We start from the raw sequence: 21,096 nt of genomic DNA on the forward strand, positions 1-21,096 counted from the left end.
TGTGAAGCCTGCACCACAGTGCCACTCTGGGTTGTTTGCTGCACAGGGTGTGGGAGCAGGGATTTCAGTGTGCCCAGGCTAAGTATGTAAGTATGTGATTGTATGCATTATGGCATTAGTCCATGCGCGATGAGATTTTGTATGTGTGCAGTGCGTGATACATGCATGTGCAGTGTGTACGCTCTATTTAAGGGTGTGAGGGGCGGGCGTAGTGTGCGGAGAGTAGGTTACTATGAATACAGCCGGCCCTGCTCCCTCGAAAGCCTATGGAGACACACGAGGTTGCGGAAGGAGTAAGATAAAGCACCACTAACACACTGATGAAACCTTAATTATTTTAATAATTGTTTTGGGGAAATTGTAACCAAGACCCTGGCTCTAGGTGGGCATCTGTATTGGCCGGTATTGTTTCTGGGACAGGGCACCTGTGGGAGCCTTGGAGGGAGCGCTGGGAACGGGCTGGTGGGAGGGGGCGCCACAAGGGCCTGGGAGCCAACATCAAGTCCTCACCTTGAGAGGTGGGCCTTGGACTCTTGTGGAGGAGACTAAGGGCAGAGAGAGAGAGAGCGCGCGAACGCGAGCGAGCCACGGACTACCTTGCTCCAGAGCCGTAAGGACCTCGGAAAAGCGGGACGGCTGGGAGGAGGCGGGCGGGGCTCTAAGGCCACAGCTGGGTTCGGAAGGGTTGGGAGCGGCTGGATTGCTGCAGGGTTTGAGGTTGAGAGAATGGCTAGGGCGGGGCTAAGAACGGCGATGGGGGCGGGGCTAAAGTTGGGAGTAGGGCTAAGAATTGGGAACTAGGAATGGGACTGAGGGCTGGGCCTCAGCAGCCGAGCTAAGGTTTAGGCCTGAGAGAAAGGGGAGGTATTAAAATTAAAGGTGGAACAAAAAGGGGCCTGGAAGGAGCTGAGAGGCCCCGGATGAAGAGCGCCCCTGAAGTTTAGATTGGGCTAACACAACGCAGAGCCGGGAGAGAGTGGAGGGCCGGATTGGGCAAGCATGAGGCGGAGTTAAGGGCCGGACTGGAGCGAAGCGGAGATTGGGGTTTACAGTTGGCTCGACCAAGCTGAGGTTCAAGATGGGACTTCTGCGAGGAAGAGTTTTGTAGCGACGAAGAGCTGGGCTGAGTGATGTGGGTTAGGACGACACTGACACGGGAAAGGTGGACTAAAGAAAAGACCCAGGACAATACCAGCGCCTGGGATGAGAGTAACTCCAGTAAGGAAAGGGCGGGGCAGTTTGGGGGTGGGTCTCGAGCTGGGGGCGTGGTACACGGGAGGGTGGCGACGTGTGGAGAGCCTGACAAAGGAGGCGGGACCATCGGCTGGGCTGGGGGGGTGTTAGGGCCTGGGGGCGGGCTCACGCCGAACCGTGGACCAATGATTGAGGACGGGGGTTCTTAGTCTCCGGAGAATGCCTGCGGGTTCGGCTGGGCCTGTTGGGCGGGAGCCAGAGCAGCTAACCCAACCCCTAGTTTACAGGCTGGAAGACGTTGTCTTGTCGCAGCCGGAGACCCGGCAGCCGCCTAAGAAATGCGGGGTCTGGCTGGAGCCCCTGGTCCAGCACCCAGCCAGTCGCCAGTCCGGGGCGGGCGGTTCCATGGACTCTGAGGGGAGGAAGGAGTCGAAGGAGTCGGGGGTGGGGGGGGGTTTTCTACGCGTGACATCACAATCACCTCCAGATGTGGGTGGGGCCAGAACGGCATTTCCCAGGAGACTGTCCTGCCTTGCTCCCTTCTTTTCCCTTCTTCCTTTCCTTTCCCCCTTTCCCCCCTCCCTTCCTCCCCCACTCAGCTGCTTTGGTGCCCAACCTGGAACCCCGCCACCTGTGCCACAAGGGCGGGGGAGTTCCTCAGCCCGCAGGACTGAGAGGATTCTGTACAAATGAGCATCACTTGTGAGTTTTGAGTCAGGCCCCTGTACACCTCATCCTGAAGGCTGTGCAATGCTATTAAACAGAAGGAATATAGTGGACCAGTTCGTAGTCTAGAAAACTTTGACTGCATTGTGAGGACTGGATGAGAGTAGAGAAGCAAGGCAGGGAAGCCAGACAGGAGGTTCCTGAAGCTGTCTTAGAGATAATGAAGGTCTGAGCCAACACAGAGGTAGCTGTGGGAGACAGGCAGGTATGGTAAGACTTGGATCATCAAGTTGGTGTAGAGGTGAGGGAAAGAATGATTCCTAGATTTATAGCTGAGGTGCCTATTCCTCTCTGAAATGGAAGAGACAAGAGGAGATTTTTCATGGAAGGTTGGGAGAAGATGATAGGTTAGTGTGTGACATGCCAGTCTAAGAGGTTTGGGGAACGCCCAAGAGGATATTGACCATGTGCTCAGGAAAGTGGTCTGGATTGGAGACCCTGGTTTATGTCATTTTATTGGTGGATGTTTATTGGCGTCCCTCTCCTCACCCCTCCCCTTGAGAGCAGGGGCTGTTGGGTGGTTGTTTTAATTTCTGCATCTCCAGGGGGCTGGTAGAGCTTCTCAGGAAATATTTGATGAAGGGCTGGGGGCGGGGGGGGGGGGGGGGGGGGTGCTGCTGCTGCTATTCTGTACTCTCTCAGATGTGAACAGGTTACCCAGCTGGGAGAGAGGACACCTGCTGGCTGGTGTGGCGTCTAGCACTGATACATCTACCTTCTCCGAAGGTGGGTCCAGGGAATCTCTGGCCCCAGGCTTCCCCCCACCCCTCAGTTGGGAGAGCTGATACCTGATGGCAGGCAAGAGGGAGGGAAGTGTTTGGTCTGAAAGGGGTCACCCAGCTGCCCTGGCCCCACCCCATCCCTTACTCCTGCCAGGAAGGAAGAGCCTCTTCCTGGAAGCCATCATCACCCCCTCCTTTTTTTTTTTTTTCTTAAGTTTATTTATTTTAAGACAAAGGGAGAGAAAATGAGAAAGAGGCAGAGAGAATCCCAAGGAGGCTCTGCACTGTCAGCACAAAGCCTGACATAGGCCTCAAACCCATGAACCTTGGGATCATGACCTGAGCCTAAACCAAGAAAGAGTCAGATACAACAACTTACTGAGCTATCCAGGCATCCCACACCTGTGTTTTGCAAAGCACTTTATAATGCACAAATTTCTTTGACATATGTGAAGAGTCCTCCCCCAAATCCTGCAAAATTAGGTATTACTGCCATTCCCATTTTGTGGAAAAGGAAATGAAAGCTCAGAGAAGTAATTTCCCCTATGACATCCAGCTAGTAAGTGACAGCCAAGAATAGTACTCAGGCCTGACTATAAGTTCAGGGCGCCCCCGCCCCCCTTGCCGTCAGTTCAGCAGTGCTAAAGTGGTGGTGGTGGTGGTCCTCCAAGGTCCAGCCTTACATGCCTTATTCCTCCCGGGATAGAGAAGGGGAATGGGAAGAGAAGGAAAAAGGGATGCTATCAAGCAGATCAGGGGTGTACAAGGGACCTGGAACCTCCACAGCCTAGTGGGAAGGGAAAGATGGTGGAATGTGGGGTAAAGCTCACACCAAAGTGCTGTCCCCTCATCTCTCGAGTACTTTTTAAAAAACTTATTTTAATTTTTAAGAGAGAGTGTGAAAGCTGAGCAGGGGAGAAGGGCACAGAAGATCCAAAGCAGGCTCTATGCTGAGATCAGACAACCTGATGTGGGGCTCAAGCCCATGAACTGTGAGATCATGACCTGAACTGAAGTCAGAAGCTTAACCGAGCTGCTGAGATGCCCCTCAAGTACTTAAAAAAAAAAAAAAAAAAATCCTTGGATCCTGGAGCCTGTTTTGGATTCTGTGTCTCCCTCTCTCTCTCTACCCCTCTCCTGCTCATGTTCTGTCTCTATCTCAAAAATAAATAAAAGTTAAAAATAATGTTTGAGAGAGAGGTAGGTGTGCAGGAAGGGGAGGGGCAGAGAGAGGGAGAATCCCAAGCAGGCTCTGTCTGCACTGTCAGTTCAGAGACCAACTTGGGGCTTGATCTCGACGTCAGTTGTCCCTCAAGTATTTTTTTAATGTTTATTTTTGAGAGAGCGAGTGAGAGAGAAGGGGACAGAGGGTTTGAAGTGGGCTCCATGCTGACAGCAGAGAGCCTGATGGGGGGCTCTAACTCATGAGGTGTGAGATCATGATCATGACCTGAGCTGAAGTTGGACCTTAGCCAACTGAGTCACCCAGGGCACCCTACTCCTCAAGCACTTTTAAGGCCACTTGGAGTAACACATCTCCAGCCTGGGTTAACTCCTTGCTGGTGGCCAGTGTGAGGTTTTGTCCAGTTCCACCCCTCATAGAAACTAGATAAAGGCTCAGGCCCCCTGGCCTGTCTGGAGGGAGTCAGCCAGCCAGAGGACCCCATACCAGGTTGTCCTGGAACCCATCAGTGCCTGCTCACTTCCTCCTCCAGGGGTGGGTGGAGCTGGAGTTCAAGAGGGACCTGCAGGAAGGTGGTTTGCCCTCTCTGTCCTGGTACCTGAGCGCTTGGGCACATGGAGTCACGTGTGGGCTCACCTTTTAGATGGCAGCCTGAGGGAGACTGGAGCCTCAGGCAGGGCGGGGTGGGGGGGAAGGGGGGGGTAGAGGCTGGGAGACTCCAGTGTGTCCCTGGCTTATGTTCGCCTGAGCAAAAGACATGGAGCTTCTCAAGGGCTTTCCCCAAATCCCAAATCCTTACCCAACAGCTTCTCTGTGCCCTGGGACTTGTGCTGCCTACAGGAGTTTGAAGGGGTCAGGCTGGGGGCTGGTGTTTCAGGCCTGTGGCTCTAAGGACTGGGAGCGGGAAGAGATGGGATGGGGAATGGGACCATGATGAGTGTGGCGCAGGGAATGAGGGTGAGCATGCAGAGAGAGAAGTGAGAAAATGAGGAAGATGTCGGGGAGGAGAGGCTTGGAGAAGAGGAGAGAAGGCAAGCACCAGAGTCAGGACCTGATCTGCCTTCCACAGCACATCTCAGGGCTGGAGTGACTCTGGGGCAGGGGCAGGGGACACGGGCTTCCTGGCCTGTGCACGGCAGGCTGGGGACTCTGAAGGGGTGCTCCTGTCTGCCACGTGGCTCCAGTCTGCTGGCCCGAGGGGCTTCCGCTACCCAGCAACCCGTGGAGGGCCTAGGAAGGACAGGCTCCCAGAGGAGGCAGGGAGTGGAAGAGGCGGGTATCACAGGGGAGCCGGAGGGATGGTGAGACCATCTTCCTGGGGGTCTGTGGGGCGAAAGGGCAGGCAGGCAGATCGGCGCAGGAGACCTGAGGGGGAAGAGGGGTGTGTAGTTCCCACTGGAGGGTTACCCCCCTGAAGTAGAAAGCTGCCAGAGGCGGTGGGGTGGCAGTAGGTTCATCTGGTGAAGCCTTTAGATTGAGCTATGGGAGGGGAGACCCAGAGGTGGGGTGCAGCCATGGCCCTGGTGTGACCCAGTCCCCTGCCCTCGCAGGCGAATTCAAGGACCTGGAGAGGTGCTGCCGGAAACATAAGCAGTGCACTGGGCACATCATCCACCCCTTCACCCCTGACTGTGGCCACTGCAGCCTGCACCTGCACTCTATTAGCCGCTGCAAATGCAATTCTAGGTAAGGGTCCTCCTCGCTGGGGGACCCACAGCCCAGGACAGACCTCTGGGCAGAGCCTGGCCCAGACTTCCCCCTTGTGGTTCCCCACTTTGGCCCAGCCCTGGCTTTGTAAACCTTGCTCTGCTCCAGAGGCATGGGAAGGTCTCTTGGTAGCCAGTGCTGAGCCCGGCAGAAGCCAGCTGTCCCTTGGGCTTCTCCCTCTGGGCCCCCGGAGAGTCCTGGAGGCATGGGAGCCAGGCGGAGTCCTCTGTGTGGCAGGCTGAAGGACTGCTCAGAGAAGACAAATAGCAGCAGCTCCCGAGATGCGGGCCCAACCTGCTCCCGAGATGTGGGTTCAACATGTGTCAACATCATCCAGTCCCCTTGCTTTGAGCTCATCCCAGAGGAAGAGTGTGTGCAGCGGTTCTGGTATGGCTGGTGAGTGCCGGCAGGCTGACAGGGGCGGCACTAAGGGGCACTGCCCCCACCCCCCCACTCTCTGTCAATCTTCTCTTTCCCTGTCCCTCTCCCTCCCAGGTGCAAAAGCTACAGGCCCCTCTCCGTGGCAGTGATCCACCATCCCATTCACCATGACTGTGGGGCAGACAACCTGAATGAAGAAGAGGAAGAGGAGGAAGAGGAAGAGGAAGAAGAAAGCAAGCCTCCCATCCCAACCCAGGTGGGGCCCTCCACCACACCCGCTGACACAGGCATGGGCACAGTTGCAGGCACCCTGGACTCAGTAGCTCCCATCACTATCTGGCGCTCTGAGAGCCCCACAGGGAAGTCCCAGGGCAACAAGGTGATCAAGAAGGTAAAGAAGAAAAAAGAAAAAGAGAAAGATGAGGAGGAAACAGATGAGAAGGCAAAGCTAAAGAAAAAAGCTAAAGGCAAATTGGTTAAGAAGAAAAGCCCGGTTAATTCGGAATCTTCACCTCCAGACTTGACCCGATCAATAAGCCCAAGAGAGTTGGCCAGGATGTCAGAGTCCAGCCCAGACAGCCGGGAAGACTTGGAGAGTGAGGACAGTTACAATGACCCTGGGCGGGAGGAACCCTCCAGTGAGGATATTGTGGAGTCTTCGTTGCCCAAGAAGAGAGAGAAGAACATGGCCCAGGCTAAGAAACCCAGGGCGAAGGCCTCACCAATCAAGAAGGTCAAGAGGAAATCTCCCCCAGCATCAAACCCCAATCTCAGTTGAGGCCAGGGCATCCAGGGTGAAGAATAAATGAGATTAAGCCTGTAGCTGACCCCCTGCTGCTATTCTCTCTCCCTCTAACCTGTCACTTCCATGGGAGGGTGTGGGCTCTGGACAAGGGTGGAGCCAACGGGCGGGGCGGGGGGCGGGCGGGGAGAGGCTGCAGGGGTTTCTGTAGGGTAATCAATTTTTCAGGAGGCAGTCCATGGGAAGGCAGGAGGGAGGGCAGGGGAGGGGCACAGCCTGCTTCTCTGTAACATCCTAGGCTCAAGGCAAGAGAAGAGCACACCCAGGTGGGGTGGGAAGGAGGCATCCCATCTCCTGGGAGACCGGTCTGTGTGAAATCCGCTCGGGGACAGGCAGTACTGTCTGCAGTGATACCCTAATAAACTGAACTTTTTAACCCACTCTGTGCCACTGTGCCTGGCCTTTCCCTCCTCTAAGTGGCCCTTAGGAAGATGCTGGTGGCACCAAAGGGAACATAATCTTCTTAGCTGGTGTGTCCCTGCTCCTGCTAGGCCCTTGCAGACCTTTGTGTGAAGGGAATAGATCTGAGTTCCTGGCAGAAGACCAGCCCTTCCCTTCCAACTCTTGCCAACAGCCAAAGAGATCTTGAATGACAAGATGAAGTCAAGATGGGAAGCTCACCAATTTTGGGCAGCAGTGACCTTTTCTGATTTCACTGCTGACCACCAAGCAGAGGAAAGGGAGAGAGCCTCACTTTCCTAGCACCAACTTGCAAAGCCAGGGAGGAATCCCTTCTGAAGAACACTGAAGACCAGGAATCTGGAACAAAAAGAGGAGGTGGGGAAGGGGCCAGGGCAAGAGGGGGTTGGCTGGCCCCAAGCAGGAAAGAGGGGGACTGGCTTCCCCTACGACATCCCAGCACGTCCTTTTCCAGGGTGTGCGTGTGTGGGAGCAGGTGACCATGTGGGCCACCCTGGGGCAGACATACCGGACTTGTGTAGAGGCACAATTGGAGGCCTTGGCTCAGCTGACAGTGCTTTCACACATTCTCCACCTCTGTAGCTGGCCCAGTGAGGCAGAGGAGGCAGGTCTCGCTAGCCTCACCCTACAGAGAAGATGGTTGCCTCGGAGACAACAAGAGTTCCCTGGGGGCACAGGGTGGGGAAGTGGAGCTGGGATTCGGCCCTGGGTGGTCAGATACAGAAGCTGCTTGCTGTTCTAAGTCACTGCCTCTCTGGTGGCCTGGAAGGAGTCAGGGGGAGCTGTCAGAGCTCCAAACCCAGCTTGGAAAGCCACCCTTCAAGAGCCGGAGGGTTGCAGACACAGGCTTTGCCAAATGCTCTGTAGAAACACTGTTTATTCAAATGACAGGCAGGAAGCGGAGGCAGCAGCAGGTGGGTGAAGGCGGCCAGGTGGGGGCTGGGCAGTCAGCACTGCTCCCCTGCGCCCCCTGCAATTCTGCTTTGCTAGTCACCCAAGCTGTTGTCATCTGGGTCAGAAATACTTTCCCTCCTCTCCCTCCTGCCCCAAACTGAATAAATAGCATTCCTCTCCCCACAAGAGCTGGGGGAGACTCATGTGCTGAGCTTGGTGCCCTGGGGTCACAGCCCAGAGTCAGGTGAGGGCAGAAGCTCAAAATGGCTTGTAGGGAGAATACAAAACTGTTCCACTCTCATTCTCGTCTTCCTCTTCTTCCTCCCTGCCACACTTCCCGCCCAGCCTGATCCCGGGACAGGCGGTCGGTGAGGGCCTGGAGTGGGAGAATCGTCGCCTAGCATACACTGAGCTCAAATTCCCAAGGCCATCCAGCTTGTCACCCATCCAGGCTGATCACCAAAGAGAACGTCAACTCACGTCACTTTATGGACAGAAAAGGCGGGGCAGGGAGTGAGGCAGTAGGTGGCCAGGCTTTTCCAACCTCAGAGGTAACCAGAGTCCTAGGAGCAGGCCCCCTACCGGTCCATCTCGTCCAGGAGCGGGGTGGCATCGCCAGCAATGGACATGGGGGTGCTTTCGATCATGGGGCTGGGAGAGGGCCGAGGTGTCAGCCTCTGCTTCTGTTTCCGCCGCTCTGCTTCCTTCTCCTGTAGCCACTGCTCTGCCATCTTCCCCCAGTCGATGGCTGCGTGGCTGTTGGACCTGGGAGTGAGAAGGGGTCTCAGAGATCAGGAATCTCCGTGGCCTCACCAGAACGAAGCCTTCCCACCAAACACTGCAGATTGTCCATCCTTACAGAAATGGACCTCGTGTTTCTTGTCACGTCACTCGCTCTGTCTTTCCCCGGAAAGCGGTCGTTCTGGGGGCATCACCTGGGTCACGGCTCTCATAAGGTCCAGGCGACCTGCCTATGCTGAACCCCTTGGCCTCTTGACAACACCTGCCCCATATGCTCTGTGCCACCAACTGCATACTTACTTTGGCTGCTGCTGCCGTTGCCGAGAGCTGGAAGAGGGCTGGGGCTGGGCCTGGGCAGACTGCGGGGTGGTGCTGGCCTGTAGCTGGTGGTACTGTGGTGTGGTGATGGGCTGGCTTGGGGTGGTGTAGGAGTAGCTGGGGGTCATTAGTGGGGTGGCCACTGGCTGCTGGGCTGGCGTTGGGAACACCTGGAGGAAGGTGAACAGTTAAATGGGGGTGGGTTTGGGGCTCAGCACAGAGCTTTCCAGCTGACCATCTACTGAGCAGTGTGTAGTCCCAAGCAGCAGAGAGAGGCCAGCAGGATGTGACCTGGCACAACAGAGCCTACCCGTGTGGACCACTTGAGGGTTCCAAAGATCCCAAAGGACCATGGAAAACTCAAGACTTTCTCTTACTCCCTTTATCCTCAAGTGGGACTGAGGAAAAGGAACACGTGTTAGAGACAGTTCCTAAGGCCGTGGTGGCCCCATCTGTACATATGAAGCCCCTTAGGGTAGACACTGCCAGAGGCCAATCTATGGACACAGGTTGGTAGAGGGTGATTGCTCCCTTTTGCTCTTCTCTTTCCTCTGCAGGGAAGCTTATCCCCAAGGCACGTACGTGGTAAGCGCTGCTGCCCCCTCCACTGCCGCCATAGCCATACTGGCTGGAGGCCCACTGGGCTGGGGTGGCGTTAGGGTTCTGTCCTTGGCCTGTCACGGCTGCAATGGCACTGAACATCTGCGAGGTCATATTCTGAGGCAGGGCATTCACAGCCCGTGTCAGATCTGTAGGCACAGAGGTGGGGCACATTAGAGATCAAAGTCATCTAGCACTATCCTTCCAGCTCCCAGTCTGAGACATGAGCTCACCTGCAAGGTTGATGTTGGCGGGGGTTGCATTTATAGAAGCAGGTGTCCGGGTCCTGCTGCTGCTACTGGGGGTGATACCTGTAGAAACAGGAAAAATTACTTATGTCCCTCCAGAAAGCGGTTTCTGTTTTCACAACGTAGGGGGCTGGAGAGGTCCTGAGGTGGGTGAAAAAAAGGGAAGCTGCATCAGCAAAGCAGATGGAGGACCTCCTTGATGCCAGGAACCTGGAGCAGGATTGAGACAGCTTCAGTAACAGCCCAGGCCTCATCCCTTCCACTGGTGGCTAGTGATCACCTTGATTCAGGGCCTACGTGTCCCTCTAAGCACGTCCCAGAACTCAGAGCAGAACTCACCTGGTACAGGATCCTGGTAGTGATCCTTAAACCATCGGAAAAGTCCATTCACAGTAGGGAAGATTTGGCCCCGGTACCGGAATCCTTCTGGAGTCACTGTTACATATTCTATCCTGGGATTTGGGAAGGAAACCTGTGTCAGATACCACTTGGTGCCAGCTGTGAGAGAGTGGCCAGAATAGATTTCCACCCTGTGAAGTAGCCAAAGTGGGTGCTGAGGGGAAAGGAGAGAGGAAAGAGCCCTGACCCTGTCAAAGGAGGCTGCACTCTGAGGAGGTGAGCACAGCCAAGGCCAGAAGTCAGCAGTCGTGGTGAGATAGGTACAGGCCATCAGAAGAAGGCCTGCTGGGGGCTGGGGCGCCATCCTGAGGTGCAGTGTGATGGCGGCATACTGCAGATGGAGGCCAGTGTCAGGGCTGCTGTCAGCAAAACAACGCCCCCTGCGCTGGACTCTGGAAGCACCCGTTAAGGTGATTAGTCTGACCTTACTCGACACTGCAGGCAGAGAGTAGGTAGGATGATGGGCTCTGGGTTCAGACCAGTTCTATTTGCTGTTTTGGCTGTCACTCACTACCTATGTGACTATGTGAAGTCACTAAACCCGAATATCAGCTTCACTTGAAAAACAAAGGCAATAGCACTTTAACCTACAGAATTATATGAGAGAAATAAATGAGACAGTGTGTATGAGGTGCTTAGCACAATACCGAAGATAGGGTTCTGTTCAATAAAGGAGAGCTGTCAATTACCAGCAGACAGTGACAGATACTGAAAAATTCTCATTTATGTTAAGTTGAACCCTGCTTCCTAATTCTGTCGTGTCATTAATGCTGCGACACAAGGAGTCTGCACACCTTTCTTCGGGAAGTGATTATGTTGCCTCAACTTCCTTGTTTAAAGATCTCTCATTTGCTCAACTGTTCCTCGTGGGACAGTGTCCAGCCGATAGCTCCGGCTGCCATCCTCTGGAAGCATGATGGTGAATCAGAAACGGCTTCTCAGAAATAACAATATTCTACATGTGCCCAAGATAGCGCAGGGTCTGGAGTCTAGACCTTCTTGTCACCTAGGCACTGATCCCCAACTAACATAGTCTATGCCGTTCATCTTGCAAAGGCAGTATAGGGTTAAGAGCAGAAATGCACTGGCCTTGGCCAAGGGCTGAAGGGAGAATAGGAGTGTAGAGAAGACTGGTATCAGTCTGGGTAACAGACAGAAAGAAGATCCCAAAAAATGGGACTTTGTCTGATTCAGAGTGAGCTCTAGACGGACCCAGACAAAGGCATGTCTTGGAAGGTCAGCTTGTGAGCCACACACAGAAGGGAGGAGAGGGGTCAATGACAGGAAGGAGGAAAGCTCTCCTGACCCACCCGTTCAGTGCAGGGGGGAAGTTATTCGGCACACTACAGCAACAGTGAGCCACCTTGTGCCAAACCCCCAGGTGAGGGTGAAGCAGAGTGAGAAGGAGAGACCTGTGTCCTGGCCCCCATCTCTGCCAGTCAGGTGGAATGTCTGGTAATTTCCATCACTCTTGGGGAGGGAGAAAAGGTGAAGGAAACTTTTCATAGGGTTGGGGAAAATATCTTCTTTGCTTCTTGCCTCTAAATCGTCGCCCTCTTTCCCCACCTCCAACCTCCAACAGGTAAGAGGGAAAAGACAGTCAAGCAGAACCAGAGAGAGTACTGCTCTGGGGGTCTCTAACTCCCCTGCTAGCCTATCTGTGGACCCCAGCGGCAGCACCTTCTCAGCACTAGTGCTCACCTGGGTTTACCCCGGGGCTGGTATCCCAGTAGGAACTTGCCGGGCAGTTCCTTGCAGGCACAGATGAAATAAGGGATGAAGGTGGGCTTCTCCTTCTTAGTTTTGATGAGCAGCTCCTCTAATTTCTGGGGGTAGAATGAGGGGAAGAGGTTGGGATAGCAGCATGCTTGGTACACAGTGCCTGGAGCATACATGAGATACACCTCCTTCACCAGCTGAACATCCCCTACGCTGAGGGGAGGCCATACATCCTGAAGCAGCTGGGAGATGTCATGCCTTGAAGAGCCCAGGGCTCACCTTACGATCGCCACCACTGCAGTCCTGATAATACTTGTGATTCAGAAGGTCCCGGGCAAAGGATGCCATGGGCTGGACATAGCGAGCAACAATCTCATCCAAGTCTTCAAATTCCTGTGGGAAGACAGTAAAGGTCCCATGTGTCACATTCAGAGCTAAGACTCCTGGCCTTCCATCAAATCCATTCAGAAGAGAACCCACGGGAGGGCGTGGACTTCCCTGCCCTGCTTTAGCCCTACTCCACTGCAAAGTCCTCTAAATTTATACAACCTGCTTACATTTATCAGCGTATGAGGCATAAAAATCCTTTAAACCATAATTTTGATTTTCTTCTGGTGCTTGGGAATAACAAGGAGCTTCATAAAATGTCTCTCTACTGAAAACGAGAAATGTGTGTGTGTGTACACAATCATGTGCATGTATGTTTTCTCTTCTTCCTCTACTGCCTCTCTGTAGGTAGTCTATTTTAAAATTTAGGGGGGCGCCTGGATGGCTCAGTGAGTTAAGTGTCTGGCTTCAGCTCAGGTCATGATCTCACAGTTTGTGGGTTCGAGCCCTGCATCGGGCTCTGTGCTGACAGCTAGCTCAGAGCCTGGAGCCTGCTTTGGATTCTGTATCTCCCTCTCTCTCTGACCCTCCCCTGCTTGATCTGCCTCTCTCTCTCTCTTAAAAAAAAAAAAAAAAAAAAAAAAAAAAAAAAAAAAAAAAAAAAAAAAAAACTTAAAAAAATTTAGGGGCACCTGGGTGGCTCAGTTGGTTAAGCGGCCGACTCTGGCTCAGGTCATGATCTCATGGTTTGTGGGTTCGAGCCCCACATCAGGCTCTGCGCTGACAGCTCAGAACCTGGAGCTTGTTTCAGATTCTGTGTCTCCCTCTCTCTAACTCTCCCCCACTCATGCTCTGTCTCTCTCTGTCTCAAAAATTAAACTATATAAAAAATTAAAAAAATAAAAAATAAAATAAAATTTAGAGGACAGAAAAAAAGAAGCAAAATATACAAAACTGTTATCAAATGACTCATTTCACAATCAATCTCCTGTTCTGTTGTTCTATGTCGCTAAAATGTATATAAGCATGTAAGTTACTAATGTTAGGTGAAAGTAAGCAGAAATGGCTTTTTTCTGGAAGTAGGAGAAGGGATGGGAAGCAGGAGCTGGCTCTCACCTCACTATTGATCCACAAAGTGGCTCCCAGGCTAAAGGCATTTTCCTTGCCCTCTTCCCGCACATCCACATGCTGGTAGATGCCATCGCTGACCTTCCAGGTCACTGTCAGGTGATTCTCACCCTTGCTGCTCGGTCGGATGATCACATCACCCTGGTCCATGGTCTCCATCATCTTTTCTGCTTGCTTGAAATTTATATTATGGAAGGACGGGTGTGCAATCACTCGCTTGATGTATGCTGAGGAGGGCAGGAAAGAAGTACAGATCAGGGGAGGGGACTGGGAGCCCATAGTAAAGGGACAAATCGAGGCTTTATTTCGGACCTGCTATCAAATTCTGAGACTCTTTCGCCCTCTCTGGACCTGAATTCTCTAATGTGAAGGTTGTGTGTGAACCTGGGTTCAAAGTGCTGACAGAATAAAACTTTAAGAGTCACAGTGTATTAGCAAAGAACACGTGACCCAAGAAGACCCTGGGCTTTCAGCCCTACAGCGACTCTATGTACGATGTCATTGAGGCTCAGCACCTCACTCCCACTGGGGTACAGCCATCAGCACGTGCGTCCTGCAGTGGAGGGCGGGCGGCTGCCATGACTTGGGCTGCACAGGCGTAGGGGTGGCCACACTCACTGGTCCGCTGCTGCTTCCGTTTCATGTCCTCCTCCTGCTTGTGGTCTGCTGCTTCGGCATCAAAGTCATAGTAGGTGTCCTTGGGCAGTTTCCACTCATTGTTCCTGTCCATGAGGTCTGAGGTTCGGCAGGTAAGGTCTGCGCTAAATTTCTCAATGTCGATCTTCATGATGCGGCAGTGAACAGTCATTCCCACCTAGATCCATAGAACATGTGAGCTGGAAGGGACAAAGATGATCTAGCCCGATGCCCCATTTGACATGTGAGAAAACCAAAGTCCAGGCAGAAAGATGGAGTGACATGCCCAAAGCCAGCCAGCTAGCAAGTAGCAGATTAAGAGTTCACAGGCAAGTCTAGTCTCAGGACTCGCCATGCCCCACACAGATGCCTCTTACTCAGATAGGAAAACCAACCAGAGATCACTGGGATCTACTGCAGCACGAGTGCTATTCCCTTCTCCCATAAAGTTACCTAAGTACTGTTCCCAGGGTACAAGCAAAGTCTGGCTGCCCTTTTTGAAGGGGAGGCAAAATAACAGCTTTCTGTTCTTTCCCTCTGACTTGAGTCCTTCCATCTAAACAGTGACAAAAGCCAGTCACTCTGCGTGGCTCTTCTTCTGAAAAATCTCCCTAGCTTCCAACTAACTGGGTAATCCTGGAAAAGACACTCAAACTTCTCTGAAAAAAAGATGGTAGTATTTCCTTCCCCATCAAGTTGAGAGATTAGAGACAACACATGTAAACATCAAGTGCTGGTATCTAGTGGGTGCATAATAGATGGCAGCTGGCAGGGGAATACTAAAACAGAAAGGAAGCTGAGCCTTTCTGCTTCACAGCATGTAATGCTGGGCCCTGCTTCCTGCCTGCAGACTAAACCACGGCCTCCCACACGGGAAGAGAGAGCCCTCTCCCAAAGGGCTGGCAACCCAATGAAGTATCACAAAGACAGAGAACAAAAGCTGCTACTCATTCACATGCTTCTCACCCTGGCTTCTTTCAGACAGTTATAAATCCGCCTGACACTCTCTCCCCACCAGCAGCCGCTGGGAACCAAGCCTCACTTTGAGGGGCGGGGGGGTGCACAGCCCAAAGTTCCGGAAAGCCCCATTTGGGCAGCTGAAAATTGCACCAGCTGCCTTAGCCTAGTCATTCATCTACCTTCACTCGCTCCTCCGGCCGCTTTACCACTTTGTCACTGAGGAACTTGGTGGGGATGAAGCCGGTGACACCATTGTCTAGCCGTGTTTTGACTCCAATGGCCTGGCCTGGGCATGAACCGCTGTCAAAGTGGTTCCAGACCTAAAAAGTGCATCAGGAGAGAAGCGCGGTCATTAAAATTCCGGAGATCTCACGTTCAGAAAAGAGCCACTGGGGTACTGCGGTTTACCTTGCTATACTACCTGACAACAGGGTCTGAAATACAGTGACTAAGCCACCCACCAACACAGATTTTGAATGTCCCAATGTTCCTTGACTAGTAACTGATGTCTGGCACCACTGGCCATCAGATCAATCCTTTATATTAATCTGTTTCTACGACCCTCTGGCTGCGACTGAGGGCCATCTCTCCCAATTCTGTTCTGACCTAGTGGACGTAAGAAATATACATGCCAGTTTCCCCAGAACAATCCATTTCGGGGAACCAGGTATCCCTTGCTTTATTATAACTTGGACAAATCCCACCAGCTTCTTTATTGGGTAAAGTTCGGAAACTGTCTCTTTAACAAACTGCCCAATAACATTTGAAGACACAAAAAGGTTTTCAGAGTGGATTTAATGACTTTCGACCATCAGAAAGGTAGATAATGTCTATAGAAAACTGTGGTACAAATGAAAATGTGTGGAAAATGGAAAAAAAATCAAAAGAGCCTACTGATTCCTTCTAACTAGTGTGTACAGAGACACTGTGTCTGCCCTGTAGTGAGAAATGCATGTCTTCAGGTCTCTAATCTGGTTGAGTTAGCTCCCTGGAGAACAGAAAATACAGGTGAAAGGCTGAACCAGAATAGAAGAAAGTACACTGATCATTTCTGACCAGCACACGGAGGGACTTCACGTCAGACTTGCAGACATGTCTAGCTTTCATCCCTGTCTATTTGTTTGGGAAGAGCGTGATCTAGAATAGCTACATTCTAGACTCCATCCTAGAATGTAGAGACATTCAATGGAGGAAACTCAGTGATCACAGTGACAACCCAGCACATACCTCACTCAGTTCAGGGAAATTGTCTTGCTGACAGAAGGGACACTGCCACAGCCCTGTCTCATCGTTGCGGATCGCCTGGTCATAGCTCTCACCCTGTGGACGCCTGTGGGCAATGCCAGTGACATTGCAGATGATGAGCTTTCCTGTAGGAAAGGGGGTGGACAGGGAAGGAAAGAAGAGAATGGGGACCATGCTAAGAGAACTCAAGAGGTATTCTTCCCACTGGCCTTTTAGTGTCAGAACATCTGTCTTAGGGCATCTCTATTGATTTCCCTCACATCCTTAAAAAGAGAGATCTTCCCCTGATTTGATGACAGGGGGCACATGAGGCCTATTAGAAGTGACTCCTTGAAGATCCCGCAGCAGCAAATCTGAAGCATAATTGATCCTTGAACTCAGCTTTGACTTCTAGTTCAGCGCTTCATGTATTAATAATAATCTTAAAAGCTCCCCCGTCTTTTTTAGCTACAGCATAAACCTGCCTCACTCTGCTGGAAACATAGCTTGGTTTGAACGTATACAGTAAATGCACCCTTCCACCCCCACAAATCCTCCTCCAACTGAAAGCCAGCTCTAGCATTTACCAATGTAGAAGGTCTCTGGTGTTTCTTTGGTTAACATATTGAAGATTTCCTCTGTGTTGGGAGAACGGTAGGCTGTCCGGAGGTCCTTATACCGACAGCTCAGCTCCGCCCGGATGTCATACAGGGTGATGTGTTTGTCACCATAGCCCTGGGGAAAAAGCCCATCAAGGAAGAGCCCAGGAACCAACCACTCCCCACCTGGAGCCCCAGGGGCTTGCAATAACAGGCGTAGGCCTGACAGTTGGCTCCTGTCAGGGCTTCTCTTCTTTCCCATCAAGATTTACTATTAGGAAACCTTCAAACTTCTCTTTTATTTTTTCATTTTTATTTTTTTAGGGAAAGTGAGAGAAGGCCCACGAGCAGGGGAGAAGGGCAGAGGGAGAGAATCTCAAGCAGGCTCCACCTTCAGTGTGGAGCTCGATGTAGGGCTTAATCCCATGTCCCTGGGATCATGATCTGAGCTAAAATCCAGAGTCGTACTTGCAACTGACGGAGCCACCCAGGTGCCCCCAAACTTTCTCTTAACCATGGAATGTTCTAGGATTAAAATGCTTCATGGAAACCCAATGTGGGAAACACACATGCAAAGCTATGCTGTTAAAAAGGAGGCCTAGAAAGAAATGGGACTACTGACACCCAGCGCCCCCCCCCCCCCCCCCCCCCCCCCCCCCCCCCCCCCAATGTAGTGACTGTAGCAGTCTAAGACTTCCTTGGCTCCTGAACAAGCAGAATGAAAAGTTCCCTGAAAAACCCGGTATGGCCTGGGCAGAGAGAAGAGACAATCAAGTCTCCCACATTAACACAATGGTGGTTTTCTGGAGACTTGCTGCCCGAGTCTCCTCCCGATCAGGCCTTCTGGGGTGATTTCTGTGCCAGACCTCTACAGTCACCCACCTGCCTCTCCAGTTCTTCTGCGAAGGCATCAAGGTCCAGATCCTTGAGTCGCTCTGGGTTTTCCAAGATCTCTTCAAGGGCTCCTGCAGGGTTGGCATCCTCAGCTGACTCATCATATTCCAGAGCATCCACTGCCATCTTCCTGGCCCACTCATAGGTCTCAGGGTGGACTCGGGATCCATCGAGAACTTCAATGTAGGAGTCAGTGCTGAATGAAAGGCAGAAAAGGGGCAAGGATATAGAACAAGAAGCTTCTAGTAACAACCCAAATGTCCACCAATGGGGAACTGGTTAAATAAATCAGGGTACCTCCATACAATGGAATACTATACAGCCATTAAAAATAATGAGGTAGATCTATGTGTGCTGACATGGAAAGATGGCCACGATATACTGATACGTGAAAAATGCACTGCAAAACACTATGAACCATATGATCCCATTTTTGTAGTAAATGGGTAGTTAGTAAATGCATAGCAAAAACAAAATTTAGGAACGTTGTAGTATACACCAAATTGTTATGGTAGTTATTATCTCTGGGGGGTGGGATTATGGGGGACTTCCACTTTCTGCACAATATTGCTATACATTTAATTTTATATGATGAACTTAAACAAGTCTTATATAAGAAGATAAAACAAGAAGGGGGAAAAGACCTCTGACAATTTGCTGACAGCTATTTTCCCCCATAAAGCCTTCCCAGGCTGGTCTTGCCCGTGCACTCACATGGACCTATGTTATTCGTGGAGTGTTACAGCAAAGCTGGGTGGAAAATGAAGTTTTAGAACTTGAAGCCTATTTCCCCACTGATTTCCATTACTGAATGAGGAGCTATGTGCCCGTGGAAAAGATCCTCCAAAGACTGAGTTGATAACTTCTGGAGAGGAAGAGGTCAATAGTGAAGTCCAAAGTCCAAGTGAATAGAACTTTCTCTCATAACATCATCTTAAAACATACTGAATCTCTTTCCCCCTTCCTAATCTCTTCATACCCCCACACTCCTTTTCCATTGCCCCTGCTACTCCCACCCTTGTCTAGCCACGACAAATCATACTAACAGAACATGTTTGTGTTTACTGAATGAGATCTTATATGTTTTCTGTCCTTAATTTATAAAATAAGTTGGTTCTTTTCATGTTTTTCTCACACAGAAAAAAAGCTTCACATAATTGAACCGATCTTTTCCATAGGTCAGAGGCTCTTGACTTAATAAAGTTGCTCACCTTTGCTTTAAAGTACTTCCTAATTCAAATACCTTGGGCCCTTTGACAGCCCTAATCCCCTGAATCCCCAAAGCAAAGCCCAAGGGAATTCTGCCTGGCCCACCCAGGCAGAGGGCATCACCTGTCCCCCAGGGAGGCCGTGTCGATCTTGAGGAAGCCAGCACAATTCATGAAGACTTTGGGACCCATGTGGCACATGGTGACCAGCTGGGTCCGACTCTCCAGCCTGGTGTTGTTCTGCTTCAGGATCTAGGACAGAGGTGTGGAGTGAGCCAGAGCAGTAGGCAGGCCCCACCTGTCAGTCTGCTTTCAAGTTTCTGGGAAACCCTCTGTCCTCACGCCTCAATATCTAACTGAGCACTATACCACACTGTCTGCTACTTAAAAAAAAAAAATTGTTTTATGTTTTCTTATTTATTTTTGAGAGAGAGAGAGAGAGGGAGAGAGAGAGAGAGAGACAGCACAAGCAGGGAAGGGTCAGAGAGAGAGGGAGACACAGAATCTGAAGCAGCTCCAGGCTCTGAGCTAGCTGTCAGCACAGAGCCAGACATGGGGCTCAAACCCACGAACCGTGAGATCATGACCTGAGCCAAAGCCAGATGCTTAACCGACTGAGCCACCCAGGTGCCCCATCTGCTACCTAAAAAAATTATTTTAGTGAACTACATTATACTTGCCAAAAAGAATATATATCTATCATGTAAGTTAAAAGTTAATGATAAAATATACACCCAAGTACTTTTCATTCATTTTAAGAAAAAGGACATCTGAAGTTCCTTGCATTTTTTTTTTAATGGATGGAAGAAGGATACCCAGGTGGCTCAGTTGGTTGAGCGTCTCTTGATTTTGTGTTGAGTCATGATCTCACAGCTTGTGGAATTAAGCCTTGCGAGGTCATGACCTGAGCTGAAGTTGGATGCTCAACTGACTGAGCCACCCAGGCACCCCTTCTTCCAGCCATTTTAAATCCAGTTTACGGCTATTTTTTCAATGAGCCACTCCAGTATAGTAGTGAAGTATAGTACTAAATATAGTAGTTGTGGCCACCTGGGTCTGAGGTCTGACTTGGACTCTTACTAGCTGGATGACTCTAGACTGGTCTCTTTACTTCTCTCATCTTGCATCAAATTATACTGGCAACTGTAAAGGCTTAGTAAGAAAGGAACTTCTCTGATTTTCTCATTCAACCCAATCTTACCTTTAGGAGATGGGTCCCTTTTCGAGGCCCTAGACCACAGACATACTGGATTAAGGCCTGACTGTATGGGTGGGCGATGGCACGGTTGACATCAACCCCAACCTCATTGACTCGGTTGATAAATTCACAGTACAAGGCGTTGAGCAGCTCCTCTTTCACCACATGCTCCTGCAGACACATAGCAGGCAGGGGTAAGGTTACTGTGCAAGCTTGCTAAGCTTGCCTGTCGAATCATACTCACCTGCAAGGGATGAAACTTGAGACACAGGATGTCTTCATCAGAGCTGCACACCTGGGCAAATTCAATAAGAGGGTCCTGGATGCGCCGGGCCAGGGAGACGGCCTGTCTCAGCACTGGAGGGTAATCCCGGAACTCTGCCTACAGTCAGACAAGGACCAACAGGACCATTAAGTTCCCTCCATCCCAACAGCAGAAGGAGATCCAAACCATTCTGGCTTTAAATCACTTTCTCGTCTCCTCTGGAACCCTTTTTTCCTGGGTCCAATTTAATTTGCAGGGCTCCCAATCTGAAGCATGACTGGCAAAATGAAGCACCTGCACATGGGTAAGTGAGCAAGTGTAGTTCTGTGCCCCCGACCCCTTTGTTCTCCTAGTACATTTCCCAGGGATTGGGAGCTCTCGCTTGTGCAGGTCCTAAGAATGGGGTTCCAGCATCACCTCTGATTTCTTGCTGTTCATGTAGAGAATGGCCAGTTCATTGTCAACCAGCTCCACCCCAATAGAGGACAGTTGTTGGCCCTGGTCCAGTTCATGCACAATGCGTTTCACATCTTCAATCAACATCTGGGCGTCCCTGGAAGGATGAGGGGTGTTGTTCAGGGCTCTTTCTGAATAATTTCTAGG

At 51.3% G+C, this 21,096-nt stretch overlaps 2 protein-coding genes across 7 annotated transcripts in view; one reads left to right on the forward strand and one right to left on the reverse strand.

Moving 5' to 3' along the window:
* Window positions 1–809: 809 nt before the first annotated feature.
* PROCA1 (protein interacting with cyclin A1) lies at window positions 810–6,735 on the forward strand. 3 transcript variants are annotated; one of them, XM_029929336.1, is made up of 5 exons: window positions 810–1,218; window positions 2,563–2,646; window positions 5,376–5,511; window positions 5,770–5,928; window positions 6,028–6,735. In XM_029929336.1, exons 1-5 carry the CDS (start codon window positions 1,131–1,133, stop codon window positions 6,689–6,691), a joined length of 1,131 nt encoding a protein of 376 aa, XP_029785196.1. In that variant the 5' UTR covers window positions 810–1,130; the 3' UTR covers window positions 6,692–6,735. The 3 variants fall into 3 exon arrangements, with proteins under 3 accessions (XP_029785196.1, XP_029785197.1, XP_029785198.1); XM_029929337.1 differs by lacking the exon at window positions 810–1,218 and adding an exon at window positions 1,698–1,896; XM_029929338.1 differs by lacking the exons at window positions 810–1,218; window positions 2,563–2,646 and adding an exon at window positions 1,698–1,896.
* Window positions 6,736–7,994: 1,259 nt separating this feature from the next.
* Window positions 7,995–21,096, reverse strand: part of SUPT6H (SPT6 homolog, histone chaperone and transcription elongation factor) — a 34,161-nt gene continuing 21,059 nt past the window's right edge. For 3 of the 4 annotated variants that reach the window (XM_029929333.1, XM_029929332.1, XM_029929331.1), the window contains exons 21-37: window positions 20,911–21,046; window positions 20,473–20,610; window positions 20,232–20,399; window positions 19,155–19,282; window positions 17,811–18,018; window positions 16,917–17,064; window positions 16,333–16,475; window positions 15,285–15,425; window positions 14,128–14,323; window positions 13,498–13,736; window positions 12,334–12,447; window positions 12,037–12,161; window positions 10,276–10,388; window positions 9,922–9,999; window positions 9,671–9,837; window positions 9,071–9,258; window positions 7,995–8,794 (exon numbers count right to left, since the gene is read on the reverse strand). In XM_029929333.1, the coding sequence (XP_029785193.1) occupies window positions 8,608–8,794; window positions 9,071–9,258; window positions 9,671–9,837; window positions 9,922–9,999; window positions 10,276–10,388; window positions 12,037–12,161; window positions 12,334–12,447; window positions 13,498–13,736; window positions 14,128–14,323; window positions 15,285–15,425; window positions 16,333–16,475; window positions 16,917–17,064; window positions 17,811–18,018; window positions 19,155–19,282; window positions 20,232–20,399; window positions 20,473–20,610; window positions 20,911–21,046 (2,617 nt within the window). In that variant the 3' untranslated portion in view covers window positions 7,995–8,607. The remainder of the gene's footprint in view (window positions 8,795–9,070; window positions 9,259–9,670; window positions 9,838–9,921; window positions 10,000–10,275; window positions 10,389–12,036; window positions 12,162–12,333; window positions 12,448–13,497; window positions 13,737–14,127; window positions 14,324–15,284; window positions 15,426–16,332; window positions 16,476–16,916; window positions 17,065–17,810; window positions 18,019–19,154; window positions 19,283–20,231; window positions 20,400–20,472; window positions 20,611–20,910; window positions 21,047–21,096) is intronic. The other variant, XM_029929334.1, reaches the window with a different exon arrangement.

Source organism: Suricata suricatta, chromosome 17, assembly GCF_006229205.1.
Source record: "Suricata suricatta isolate VVHF042 chromosome 17, meerkat_22Aug2017_6uvM2_HiC, whole genome shotgun sequence".
Classification (NCBI taxonomy): Eukaryota; Metazoa; Chordata; class Mammalia; order Carnivora; family Herpestidae; genus Suricata; species Suricata suricatta.